The 13,654-nt window shown below is 45.7% G+C and overlaps 1 protein-coding gene across 1 annotated transcript in view; it reads left to right on the forward strand.

The window, feature by feature from the left end:
• Positions 1-13,654, forward strand: part of LOC149869462 (neural-cadherin-like) — an 83,857-nt gene that overhangs the window by 55,921 nt on the left and 14,282 nt on the right. The window contains exons 21-27 of the mRNA XM_090040363.1: positions 3,412-3,644; positions 5,005-5,282; positions 8,804-9,018; positions 9,402-9,529; positions 10,934-11,061; positions 11,188-11,305; positions 11,395-11,575. Of these exons, the coding sequence (XP_089896489.1) occupies positions 3,412-3,644; positions 5,005-5,282; positions 8,804-9,018; positions 9,402-9,529; positions 10,934-11,061; positions 11,188-11,305; positions 11,395-11,575 (1,281 nt within the window). The remainder of the gene's footprint in view (positions 1-3,411; positions 3,645-5,004; positions 5,283-8,803; positions 9,019-9,401; positions 9,530-10,933; positions 11,062-11,187; positions 11,306-11,394; positions 11,576-13,654) is intronic.

Raw genomic sequence — 13,654 nt, forward strand, 5'->3', positions numbered from 1 at the left:
CCTTGAGGGACTGGCCCAGGCTAACATCCTAAGGGACAGCCAGCACGGGTTTGTTGCGGGTAGGTCTTGTTTGACCAATCTCATTTCCTTCTATGACCAGGTGACCTATCACCTGGATGAGGGAGAAGAGATTGATGTCATATATCTTGACTTCAAAAAAGCTTTTGATCTGGTCTCCCATGATCACCTCTTGGCCAAACTGGCCAGTTATGGCCTTGGCTCCACCACGATCCACTGGCTGGGAAATTGGCTTCGTGGTCGGACCCAGAGGGTTGTAACTGATGGCAGTCGCTCATCGTGGTGCCCTGTGACCAGTGGGGTCCCTGAAGGCTCTGTCCTGGGACCCATACTGTTCAACATCTTCATTAATGATGTGGACATTGGAGTCAGGAGTGGACTGGCCAAGTTCACCAATGACACCAAACTTTGGGGCAAAGCATCCACGCCAGAAGATAGGCGGGTGATCCAGGCTGACCTGGACAAGCTCAGCAAATGGGCAGATGAGAACCTCATGGTGTTTAACACCGAAAAATGCAAGGTTCTCCACCTTGGGAGGAAAAACCTGCAGCACCCTTATAGGCTCAGCAGTGCTACGTTGGATAGCACTACAGAAGAAAGAGACTTGGGGGTCATCATTGACCACAAGATGAACATGAGCCTGCAATGCGATGCTGTGGCTAATAAAGTGACCAAAACGCTGGCTTGCATCCATAGATGCTTCTCAAGCAAATCCCGGGACGTCATCCTCCCCTTGTACTCGGCCTTGGTGAGGCCGCAGCTGGAGTACTGTGTCCAGTTTTGGGCTCCACAATTCAAAAAGGATGTGGAGAAGCTTGAGAGAGTCCAGAGGAGAGCCACGCGCATGATCAGAGGTCAGGAAAACAGATCTTACGATGATAGGCTGAGAGACATGGGACTCTTTAGCCTGGAAAAGCACAGGCTCAGGGGTGATCTGGTGGCCACCTATAAGTTTATCAGGGGTGACCACCAGGATCTGGGGGAACGTTTGTTCACCAGAGCGCCCCAAGGGATGACTAGGTCGAACGGTCACAAACTCCTGCAGACTGTTTCAGGCTGGACATAAGGAAGAATTTCTTTACTGTCCGAGCCCCCAAGGTCTGGAACAGTCTGCCATTGGAGGTGGTTCAAGCACCTACATTGAACACCTTCAAGAGTAAATTGGATGCTTATCTTGCTGGGATCCTATGACCCCAGCTGACTTCCTGCCCTTTGGGCAGGGGGCTGGACTCGATGATCTCTCGAGGTCCCTTCCAGCCCTGATGTCTATGAAATCTATGAAATCATAAGGCCTGCCCTGTTGCCCTCCAAGCGGGTGGCCCTCCTCTGAACCCTTTCAAGGCAGGCCACATGCTTCTTAAAGTGTGGTGCCCAGAACCTTGGAAAACCCCAGACAAGAGCTCCCTCTCCTCCTTATCCCACTTCCACCCTACGGACAGCCCAGCTCTGCTTTCGTGCAGGGACAAAAATTAGTTAATGAAGGTGCTCTGCTTTGGAATGCCTTCATCTGAACCCTTATTAAATGAAGGGTAATTTGTTGTGCAACTTCTGTCAGAGCGCGGCTGTAGAGTGCTTTCAAAGCGGTGATTGCGTGACAAATATCACCTCTGTCAGCATCCACTAGAAATCTTAAATCCTAATGTTAGGCTTGTCCTCCTTAGCCTTTACTATCCTCTTTACAGAGATTTGAAAATGCATGTTTATGTGTACACTTGCTCTGTCTTCCTCCTTCAGCATGTATTCTATGCAAAACAGGAATTAGAAAACACGGCAGTAAGTGTTAGTCTGACATCAAGGATAAGATGACAAAGTATTTATATGGCAAATAGAATTTATTCAAGCAACTCTCCTCAAACCTCAGCTCCCAAGTGATCAAATGTGTAAAGATTCTAAACTTGTTACTGAGTTAGAGAGAAAGAAATGACAAGTAAAAATATGAGCCTTGTGACAACAGTTCTGATACCAGTATAAAAAATTCTAGAATGAAAAGAAGAAAGGCTTATCTACATGTGTGCTTTACTGACCAAGTCAACTCTGCAGTAAATTTGCTGACGATACCAAAATTTGGGGTGAGGTGAGCACGCTAGTAGGGAGGGAAAAACCGCAGCAAGACCTGGACAGGTTACAGGGGAGGGCTAACAAAAACAGGATGTGTTTCAATACTGACAAGTACAGGGTGCTGCACTTAGGCAGTAGTAACCAGCAGCACACTTATAAGGTGGGAAACTCTCTTCCTGAGAGCACAGAGGCAGAAAGGGATCATTATTGACTCCAAGATGAACATGGGCTGACAATGCGAGGTCACGGTTGGCAGGGCTAACCACACCTTGTCGTGCATCCACAGGCGCATCTCAGGTAGGGCCAAGGAAGTGATCCTCCCCCTCTACGCGACACTGGTCAGGCCACAGCTGGAGTACTGTGTCCAGTTCTGTGCCCCACTTCAGGAGGGATGTGGACAGCATGGAGAGGGTCCAGAGGAGGGCCACCCGCATGATCCGAGGACAACAGGGCAGACCCTACAGTGAGAGACTGCGGGAGCTGAACCTGTTCAGCCTTCACAAGAGAAGGCTGAGGGGGGACCTGGTGACTGTCTATAAACTCACTAGGGGGGACCAGAAGGGTTTGGGGGAGACACTGTCTCCTCTAGCGCCCCCTGGCATAACAAGGAATGACGGCCACAAGTTGTTGGAAGGTAGGTTTAGGTTAGACATCTATGAGAACTACTTCACAGTCAGGGCAGCTAGGAGCTGGACCCAACTTCCAAGGGAAGTGGTGCTGGCTCCTACCCTGGGGTCTTTAAGAGGAGGCTTGATGCCTACCTGGCTAGAGTCATTTGAGCCCAGTTTTTCTCCTGCCCAGGCAGGGGTTGGACTTGAAGATCTACATGGTCCCTTCTGGCCCTACTTCTATGATTCTATGAAGTGTCATATCCACACATGCACCTGGACTAGTAAATTAACTCTTATGGAAAAGTAATTAACTGCAATCAAACACTTGTACAGACAGTGACTGCAGGGCACAAATTGCATCCAGTTGGCCCAGCAAGGTGGGGGCCAAATCTCTGGCTCCTGCCAGCCCATCCACTACCCAGAACCCAGGGCTGGCCCTCAGAGCTCTGCCAGCCTGTGGCTGCTCCACCCTAGTTCTAATTGCTGGCGTCCTGGGTACACGTGTACACACTGTGCCCAGGAGCAGTTAACTCTGCTTCGGAGTTCATTGTGTTGCCTTAATAGCATGTGTAGATGCACCTAGTGTGTCAAAGAAGGTTATAGAATTAGTTATGTAAATATAGCTGTTTTGGATGTCTTCTGCTTCCAGTTCCTAATCACAAGTTAGATTTTTTTTTTTTTAACCTCAAAGATGTAAGTGTTGTATTTTTGCATTTTGTTACAGGTATCACTGCAGAGGACTTTATATCTCAGTATTCTGAGAAAGAGAGTAAATACAACCAGATGAAGAAGCTTCTTTCAGAAATCATCCCGGCCCAACTTGAAAACATCCACATTTTTAGTGTCTTGAATGTCCCAGGTCAAACCCAGGGGGTTGATGTTTGGTTTGCATTTTGTGGGCCATCATATTATAAAGCAGAGAAACTTAATGGTTATGTGGCAGTGTTTAAAGCACAGGTATGTGATTTGTTTCTCTTTTCATGAACTTTTGATTCTTACTGCATCTATTAAAATCTTGTACCTCTTGCCTAGTGTAATGTTTGCTTTGAATCATCAGTGATTTGGGAGGTAGGAAATACCAAGTTGTATGTTGCAATATTTGACTCTCCTAAATTAAATGCATTTCTCTGGGACTTTGGCTAAAAATTTCAAATATGCATGCTTGGAAATTTTGTCTTAAAATCACAATTAGCATCCAACTAGAAATGATCTAATTTTCTGATGTGTAGACTCTAGGAGCAATGTCTAAATATTGGACTCTCATTTAACTGTTAACAGAGATGTCAAAAAATTTGTCTTTCAAGCCAGATCCAGTCAGCAGAGCCCTATGACCTGGCCTGTGGATCTCAAACCAACCTTACCCACTTCATGCAGCATGTGCCAGCCCCTAGCTCTGCTCCATGTGGTGTACAGAACTGAACCATGTGCACATGTGGCACCTGCACCAGACCAGCCCTGCATGCCCAGTTTGTAGCAAATCTGCATTGTGCCCACAAGCTGGCCCTGCATGCCACATGCAGTTCACGTGGCATGTGGGTCTGTGGCTGCGCATGCATTTCACACTGCATACAGTGTGCAGCACCACAGGACCAGATGAGTTTGAGATCTGTGGTTTAACTTTAGGCACATAACATTGAAAAATTTTACTCTTAAACTACTGAATTTCCTATAGGATCTTCAGAATATTCCAATCTTCAGAATATACAGCTGCTTCTACAGAGGCTGTGACATAGTCCAGAAGTGGGGTGTGCATAATTCTTGATGTTTCTCTCTCCTCCCCACCAACTTTTGCCTGGAACGCCAATGTTTAGTCAAACTAACATTGTCATGTTTAATCAAACTAACAAACCATTAACTGGAACGCCAACGTTTAGTCAAACATTTCATCTTTCTCCGATAAGAAAGCAGAATAACCTTGTTCTTTTAGAGAAATGTGACAGTTCTGTTTTTTGTTTTGTTTTTAAAGTGGTTTAAGTATTTACTTAAAGCTCCAGTTATTGCTGCAATTAAACTAAAGTGACTCGGGGCCAGATACCATGCTATGTGTTAGGTGCCAAACTTAGGAGTTGGTGCCTAAATGTAATTCTCTTCTACCTTGTTTGAGTCCCTGAAAAAAACATTAGTGTGTCTACTTTTTTAATATGCTATTGTCTTAGTCTTAAGGCTAAGATAGGAAAAAGCGGCAAGGAGTGGAGGACCCACCTATCTTTTCCATTAATAGTTAAGAGGCAGTTTTCCAAGGCTGTAATTCTGACTTTTAGAAGTACTGAGCTTCTCAGTGAAAAATTATATCAATAAAACAAACTTTCTTTTACAGCTGCAAAACATCTTGAACGTGAACATCACACAGGTTGGTGTAGATGAGTGCAAGACTGCGAATTGCACTCACAGCACTGGCTGTGTCAGCACATATAATTACAGCCGTGTACCCACTATCACTACTGCTGGAAATATCTCGCTGGTGTCTGTTACAGTCCTGACTAGTGCCTTGTGCATCTGTGCTGCTCGGGAGAGCCAGCATCTCTCTTGTTCTGCATACTGGACAAACCCATGTTTTAACGGTGGCACATGTGTGGACACTGACTTGGGTTACAGGTTAGTAAAGTTTTCTATGGCACACACTTCTAAGTCAATTGTAGGAAGGATGTGTGTATTTATATTGTTAAAACGCATATCATTTTGTACTGGCTGCTCTGTTTGCAAGCTCAGAATAAAGCAGGACCATGCCCTAGGGGTCGCCATGATGCCTCTTGGCAGCTGTGTGGTTCCTGCCCCACCCATTTCCCAGAGTACCATCCCTTTTTGTCTTCCCTGCCATGCCTTGATGGAATTGTTTTTCTGTTGTGAAGGGAGGCTGCCCCAGGGTCCCTAAACAACCCTAGCCTGTCTTGACCAGTGAGTCCCACCTGTACCCAGCTAACCCCTAGTCCTGTTCTTCAGTGCCCTATGTGGGGCACCCCTTGGCCCTCTCAGTGCTCCAGGGCACCAGTTGCCTTAAAGGCTATTTGTGGCCACCTTCTGCCCCTACAACCAAGCCCATGCCTTTCAGGTATTATTCTAGATCAGTGGCTTTCAGCCTGTGGTCTGTGGACCCTATGGGGGGCCTCAGATTATTTCTAAGAGGTCTGAAAAGTCTGACTCTGATTAATCCAAAGTATGTAAATGCCATAATTAAAATTCAATGGGATCTGTACCTTCAGTCAAAATTTCCAAAGGTGGTCACACCTACATTTGAAGTTTTTTAGGGATCTGCAAATAAAAATGGTTGAAAACCACTGTCTTAAAGTAACAGGAGTCCTCTGCCTCCCTGTTACAAAACCAAAGACTTCTCACTTTTCTAGAAGGTACTTAAGTTCACTACTGGTCCGTCTCCCCTGCTCCCCTCTCCGGTGTCAAAGTGCAAGAAATGCATATTCTGTGTGATGTAAATGTATTTTATTAGTTGGTGTAATTAATTGCATAGCACGTCAGTGACCAATTCTATTCCTGCTTTTTTTATTTTGTGTGTGTGGTGGGGATGGGAGTGGGGTGACTGATCTTCATCTACAGCATAATGGCAAACTTGGCAGATGAGGAGGTGATACCTGCAAACGTGTGACCATTTTTTCATTGCAGGGAGGCCCAAGATTCTGTGTGCATTTCACACCTGCCTTGCCACTTCTGCCCACCCCACTGACACTTGAATGTAGTCATCCCTACAATGGAAACGCAGCAGCAACTACCCAACAGTTCTTACCTTAATTTCTACTTTGTATATCAGCAGTTCTCAACTTTTTTAGATCCAAGGCACTCCTCCAAAACTTTTCAAAATTTAGCAGAACCCCATTAAGAGCTGATATAAATATATTATAAATATTGTTTTTATTATTAACTAGTATATTATTCATGGATTATATAAATTATAATTAAACCTTATTCACTACTTCAGGCAGCTGGCAGGGAGTGCTTACCTAGTTCTGTCTGACTGAACACATGATATAATTCCAGTGCAGCAGCAGACTCCCTACACATGGCTCCAGGTCACTAATGGAGATTGGGAACCACTGGCCCAATTTCTTCCCTTAGATATCCCAGGACAACTCTGCTTCTCCACTCCCTTCCCTTCCCCCCTCTCCAAACTCCAGTATTGTGGCCCTAATGGACAGAATCCAGGAACACCCAGGTGGCAGCAACAAGGTGCTGAGCTGCATGCACAACAGATGAAAAGTGCTGAGGGGTTAGGAGCAACAGGGACTTGGCAAAAGAACACATGAGGCCTAAGAGAGAAAAGGGAGGCCAGCTGAAGGGGTGCCAGCGTATGGTCACTACCACCACACACCTCAGTTTTCAGGAGGCACGTTAGAGCTGAACCAGCAAGAGCTGCATATTGAAATTCAGGCAAGCGTAGTTTTTTTGCTGCAGCCACCTCTCAGTTCAGCTCTGACCTGCCTTTTGAAAATTGAGGCATGCTTCACAGCTTCACCTGGCAGCAGTGGTGGCAGTGCTGGCATTGTGGCACCCCTGGCAGGTTCTTGCAGCATGCTGGTTGAGGAACACTTTGTTCCATGTTAAACAGAAATTGTAAAAGCCTTGTCTGTGGTACAGTTCTAAACAGGTGCCAGTATACTGTTCATTAAACACAGTTTCATTAAACACAGAATATCTTGCTAAAGGGGAACATAGAGACTCTTCAGAGCTTCCTGCCATTCTCATTCATTCAGCTTTGAGAATTAGTCTGGGGACATTTTTTTCCTCTAATTTTCCATGTCCTCCTTGGTGATGGGTTCTCCCTTTGTCCACTTGTCTCTTCTACTGTAGTTGCTAGAGCATACAGAAATTTGTGAAGTATGAAAGATTCTCTGTTTTTCTCCCAATTAGTCTTGTCCCTTCCTTTACCATTTCTACTTTTCTTCCATCTTCCCACTTGCCATAATCTGTGTTCTCATCATTCTTCATCCCTGCCTAAATCTCTTATACACCATCAAAAAGGCTTTTCCAGACACAGTTTAGTAATATAAATTAGGGGTGCTCAACTTCTGGCCCACAAGCCAAATGCAGCGCGCTGAACCATTGCATCTGGCCCATGGGGCTCCCCGTGGGTCCAGAAATTTGATAGTGGGGGAGTGGTGGCCATTAACCCTTCCCCCTCCCAAACCCCTACATAGCTGATCAGTGTGCTACATGCCCCTCCCCCATGGGACCAGACCAGCCTCCACTTCCAGTTCTGGACTTCCAACCCCTCTCATGGGGCCTAGTCATGCCCCCTTCCCTCCCCACAGGGATAGATTGGGACCAGGCCATGCCCCCTGCAGAGACAAGCGACACACCTTACCCCCTGCAGAGCCGTACCCTCTTCGTTCTCTGTGGGGCCTGGGTTGGGCCAAGCCATGCCCCTTACTCGATCAAGCTCCTTTTTCCTGTAGGGCTGCATTGTAGGTGGCCTGTCCTCTGACCCCCTCTGCATGGCCAGTTGGCACCTGCCATGCCTGCCTTGGGCACCACACTGGAACCACTGACTGGTTCTGACCTGTGGACAGACCAGGCACCTGCCAGTCTGGCTTGCCTGGAAAAAGGTTGAAGACCACTGATATAAACAAAATAGTTTGAAATCCCAGTGGTATTACCAAAATGTAACCGTCATCATCCTAATCACTGTTTCTAAATTGAATCCCTTTTCTATATCCTTTTCCTGGTTTGCCTGTTTAGACCATAAACTGTCCAGAAAAGATAACTGTTTCCATGTATATTAGTATAAAGTTCAACATGTGTGCAGGATTACTGCATTAAACCACTATCATACTAACTAGCCAATCTCTCTTCACTTGATAGTAAACAGTGGTTTTACATATTGGCTTGGTTTAAGAATATTTCAATTAATAAGATTGTTATATGGACAAAATGTGAATTGTTAGCTAAAACTAAATCGCACTTCTAAAATAAGTGAGCAAAGAACATTTTATGATGTGGAAGATATACTAGTAATCACCAGAGACAAGACTGATTATGAATTACCACAATGTAAACAGAGGACTTTTGCTGTGCAATAAGTACTTTTTCTTTCCTAAGGGATGGTATTCCAAGTTTTCATGCTGGGGATGGAAGAAACAAATTCATTTTCTTTTCCTTTCTTTTTACAGATGTAAATGCCCTGCAAATTTCCATGGACCTGAATGTCAGCAGACAAAACATACCTTCAGAGGGCATGGATATGCCTGGTTCCCTCCCATCAAGCCTTGCTTTGACAGCCGTATCTCTTTGGAGTTCATTACCGAAGTGGCAGATGGCCTTCTGTTGTACAATGGACCAGTAGCAAATGTGCAAACTGGAGAAGTGGAGGATTTCATTGCATTAGGTTAAAAATATTTTTGGCTTGGGAGGGGTGTGTGAGAGAGAGAGAAGAACTTAGGCCTTTACTTACTGTACTTGTATTTATAATTTTTGAATGCCTTCTTAAGGAAATATCCTTAGAAAACAATGAAAATGCAAAACAACCAACCAATACTTCAGTTTGTTCATTTTTTATTATTGTTCCTGGCATTAGAAGCTTAATGCTACAGATATTAAAGAAAAATACAGTTTTAGAAGATGCAAGGTATATGGGGCAGTATAATCTGTACCTCATTCAAGGGCGAAAGTTATTTTTAAACTAGTTTGCTAGTTCACTAGGATATTAATAGTGATGTGGTTGGCTTTTGTACAGGAAAAGACTTATTCAGTAACATTATTTCCTTTTAGAGCTCTCTGGTGGTGTCCCATCACTAACTCTGAGTCATGGTTCTGGGGTGCTTTTCCTGCAGCTGTCAAAGAAAGTTAATGTTGCAGATCGTCGCTGGCATAATATAAAAGTTTTAAGCAATGGAAAGGCAAGTGCATATACAACTAAATCCTACAAAACTTGAGTTCAGATATCTGATATATATTCATGAAATATAGAACTCATATATTCAGGACCCCTCCTATAAGCAGCTGGTCTGTCAAGGTACTTTTCTGGTTACCTCATCACCATATTTATCAATGTGCACAATTTCTTAGTTTGGTTTTCCACCCCACTTGTTGTGGAGGGAACATTGTCTTGTGATTAGGGCCTAGGATTGTGGTAATTTGACCAGCCAAGTTCCAGACCTTTTCTCAAGTGGCTGGCCAATGGGTCTTGGATACACGTTTCTTTTGTAATTCTGTAAGTGCCCTTACAGAGCTATAGAAAGCTAGCGTACTTATGTTTAAGCTGTTTGTAGTCCAGTGGATCCACCATAAAAAAGTTCCTGTTTCAAGCAGAAAATACTTTGTAATGCTGCCATTCTGTAACATTACATGCAATATGTGAACAATTTCATGTAGCACTACAGAGGGTCTTTAGGACCTCCTGCATCCCAGTGCTCCAATCTCCTTCCCCCTTCTAAGTGGGGAACAAAGGAGAGCGGCTGGCAGCTATTACAGAGCCATGGCTGCCCTGCTCTGCACCACAGTGACAACAGAAGGTTAGGCTGCCATGACAGCAAGAGCTGGAGGCAGCTGCAGTAGAGAGGCTGCCTCATTGACAGGCTTCTTTGAGGTTGGGAGAATAAAGGAGTGGGCCCCTATTGCCATGCAGCTGGAGAGCTCACCTTTAAGGCAACTTTTGTAGTGCTCCAGCCAGGAGGCTGTGCACGTATGCATACCCTGGTAGCACCTTATTCTGGTAGCGTTACATATTGATATGTCTGTCCAAGCGCTGAAGGCAAATTCCTTAATTTTTCTGATCCACCAGTTCAATTTTTATGGTGCTTATGCAACAAGAAGCAAAATTAAAGAGGCCAAAGATATCATTCCTTCCTCTTTTGTGTAGGAGGAATCTCTGCTAATCGTAGAGATTCCTCCTTACCTGTGGTGCTAGAACTGCCTGTAAGAAAAGTTTGGGGGCATGTCAAGAGCTGCAAATATGGCATAGCCTGAGGGCAGAGAAGAAATGAGATTCCACTCTACTCCATTGCATCATGGTTTTAGTTTTTATGCTGGGGCTGGCAGCTGTGATTTAGTTTCCCTACTTGAGCGCAGTGAAGTATCAAACCTGCTATACCTGATTCCTCCTTTGTAAAATAAGAATACTGATATGTAAGTATTCACCTGTGTCAAGCTTTGAGATCTTCAGGTAAAAACTTGGTTTTATTTAGTAGATTTTCTTGCATTGTTATTTATATTTAATGGCACTGACCTGTTCTGATAGGTGGAGTCAAATCTATAATTTAAAAAAATACAATAATTTTAATGCAATGCAATTTCCATTTTAGAAAGTGCAGCTGATTCTTGACCACTGCATAAATGTTACACTTGAAGACAAGGACAATGATCTTAAGGAAGTCTCTCAGATAGATTCATCAGCCTGTGAAGTTTCAGAAGAGACTCCAGGAACTGCAAGGTAAAAACAGAACAAGCTGGCAATAAAACTGCAGAAAAGAACAAGAAAGTAAATGATCAGATCAGCATGCTCTTGAGTTGTGTACCACTAATTCTTTTTTCTTCCCTATCTCCCCAACAATGGAAGATTTCTCAATGTTCACCAACCCCTACAGCTGGGCGGAGTTAAGAGTTTGTCCCATGATTTACAAAGGCACTTCAAAGGATTTGTTGGCTGTATACGGAATGTCATCATTGACAGCAAGGTCAGGCTGTAAGAAAATAGTTTGGTGGGATAACTTTGCTGACTAAAGCTGCTTCAGGTGGTGGTTCATTCTTTCTTGTCCTTTCTTAGGTTTATGATTTGGAGAATCCTGCGGAGTCTTTAAACAGTGCTCCTGGCTGTGCTCTGACTGATGGAATGTGTCAAAGGGCTGGGGCACTGTCCTGTGGTGTTCATGGCAAGTGTATTGGTGAATGGGAATCATTTACTTGTGACTGTTACCCTGGATATGGTGGGCCAAAATGTGATCAAGGTAGGGCTAGTTTTAGAGAGAAATTAATCCTAAGGGAGATAAATGAATATCTGGGAATAATCAAGACAGATAATGTGATAGATAATTGTCGATGCCAGTGTTAGTTCAGCAAGTCATTCTTTCCCTCTGAGTAATTTAGATTTGCAGAGATTTCTTTGTTGTTGCACAAAGTAAATGTTATGGATAATAGTCTTAGCAGGACTTGCTTTAACTTGTGTGTGACTTGTTCTCAGAGCATTATTTCACTACTTGTGGGAGTAAAAGCTTGAAGAAATTGCATTCTGAACATTTCTTTCTGTGGCTCATGTACACCATTCACTTCAAGTCTGTTTTTTTTCTTTAATTCTAAAACAAAGTGCAATAATTACTGCATGTTTTAAGATCTCACGGTGGCCACAGGAGAGGAGGGATGGGTTCAGTGATTGAAGTGTCAACTTGGACATGCAGGTTCAATTTCCTACTGTCATGTGCTTCCAGTGTAATGTGGGACAAATCATTCCACCATCTTGGCTGTGTCAAGATAAGCGTGGCTGTGCGGTATGTGGCACCGCAGACACGTCTGTGGCACCACATACCACACGTTCAGCTGTTCTCCATACTGCAAAGTAGTAGCTCAGGGAGGGGTGGTTTTTGACTCCAGGAGATCCCAGGGTCAAAAAAAAACATGGAAAAAACCATAAATGGCGCATGTGTGGTGGCAGTATGCACTGCCCAAAACTGGAGCCTGGGTGGCTGGAGCCATGCTCCAGCTGCCGGCCAGGATCCGAGTGGCAGGACTGTTGTTGCTGCAGTGCCAGGAAGCCCCCAGGACCCCAGCTAAGGCTGTTGGCGTCAACCAGTGCTGGCTTCAGTCTCCTCTACCCACCCGGGGTAACTTGCCATGTGCCAGAGGGCGCATAGGACAGGCGTCCCCTGGGGACAAGTAGCAGCAGCACAAGGTGTGCTACTGCTTCTTGCCTTGGGGAAGCAAATGTCCAAGGAGGCCACCCTTGGGTCTGTAAAATGGGAATAATAGCACCTTCCTCCCAGGAATGTTCAGAGAGGGGTATGGGGCTTGTGCAGGAGTTTGTGGGTGGGGTTTGTGGGTGTATTGTGGAGGTATTTGGGGGGGAGTTTGTGAGAGGGTTTGTGTAGGGGTTTAGGGGTGGATTGTGAAGGGGGTTGTGCGAGTGGGGGAGACAGTGGGAGGGGCTGGGGGTGGAGGGGACTCCTCAGGCATGGTGGGTCCCCTGTCTGCCCCCAGCATGGTGCACAGCCCCCTTCCCCTGCCCCTCCACTCCCCCCGTCCTCCACAGCAGCGGTGCCTGTCAGGGCGTTCATAGCCCACTACTGGTAGATCCCCCTGGTGGCACGGCATAGCCCTGGCCACCTGAGACCTCCATCTGTGCTAGATGGAGCTGGCCCAGCCTGGCCTGGCCTGAGGGCACACCTCTTCAGGCAGGACCAGGCTGCTTTTGCTGTCACCTGGGGCCCTCAATACTGCATGCAAGAACCATGCTCCCTCGGGCCAGGCTGGGTCCTGCCTATATGTGCCCCATGTGCTGTCAGGCTGGGCTGGCTCCATGTGGCATAGGCAGCAGTCTCAGGCAGCTGGGGCCATGCCCTGGTGCCGAGGGTCTGTGTCAAAGTACCTTGCATGAGCCAAGATGCAGCACCAAGCTCCCTAGCAAACTGCCTTTAGAAAGAGGCAAAAGGCTATCAGGAGTACTGATCCCTGTCTCCTAAAGATGGACAGAAAACCATCCTTAGAGCTCATTCTTTTTAAACTTTGAAGGTGGAGTCTGCCTAGTGTGCCTGCTCCATAACTCAAAACATATCCCAGGAGACATATCCCAAGTTTCTTAGGCCACTGGCTGGATCGTGGCTTCTGACAGGGTGGATCCAGGCCAGGGAATGAGGCAGTGGCTATGGCCTTGGCTACAGTAGTGGTCATGGTGGCAGTAGCCACCACAGCTACTGTGGAAGGCCGTGGCTACCATGGAGGCAGCAGCAGTGGCCAGCACCATCATCCACCAGAGAGGCAGTGGGGCAAGCAGCTGCAAGCCAGGCCTGGTGTGGCAGGGGTGCAAAGAGGCAGCA

Source organism: Crocodylus siamensis, chromosome 3 (assembly GCF_052110815.1).
Source record: "Crocodylus siamensis isolate JL-2025a chromosome 3, ASM5211081v1, whole genome shotgun sequence".
NCBI classification, from domain to species: domain Eukaryota; kingdom Metazoa; phylum Chordata; order Crocodylia; family Crocodylidae; genus Crocodylus; species Crocodylus siamensis.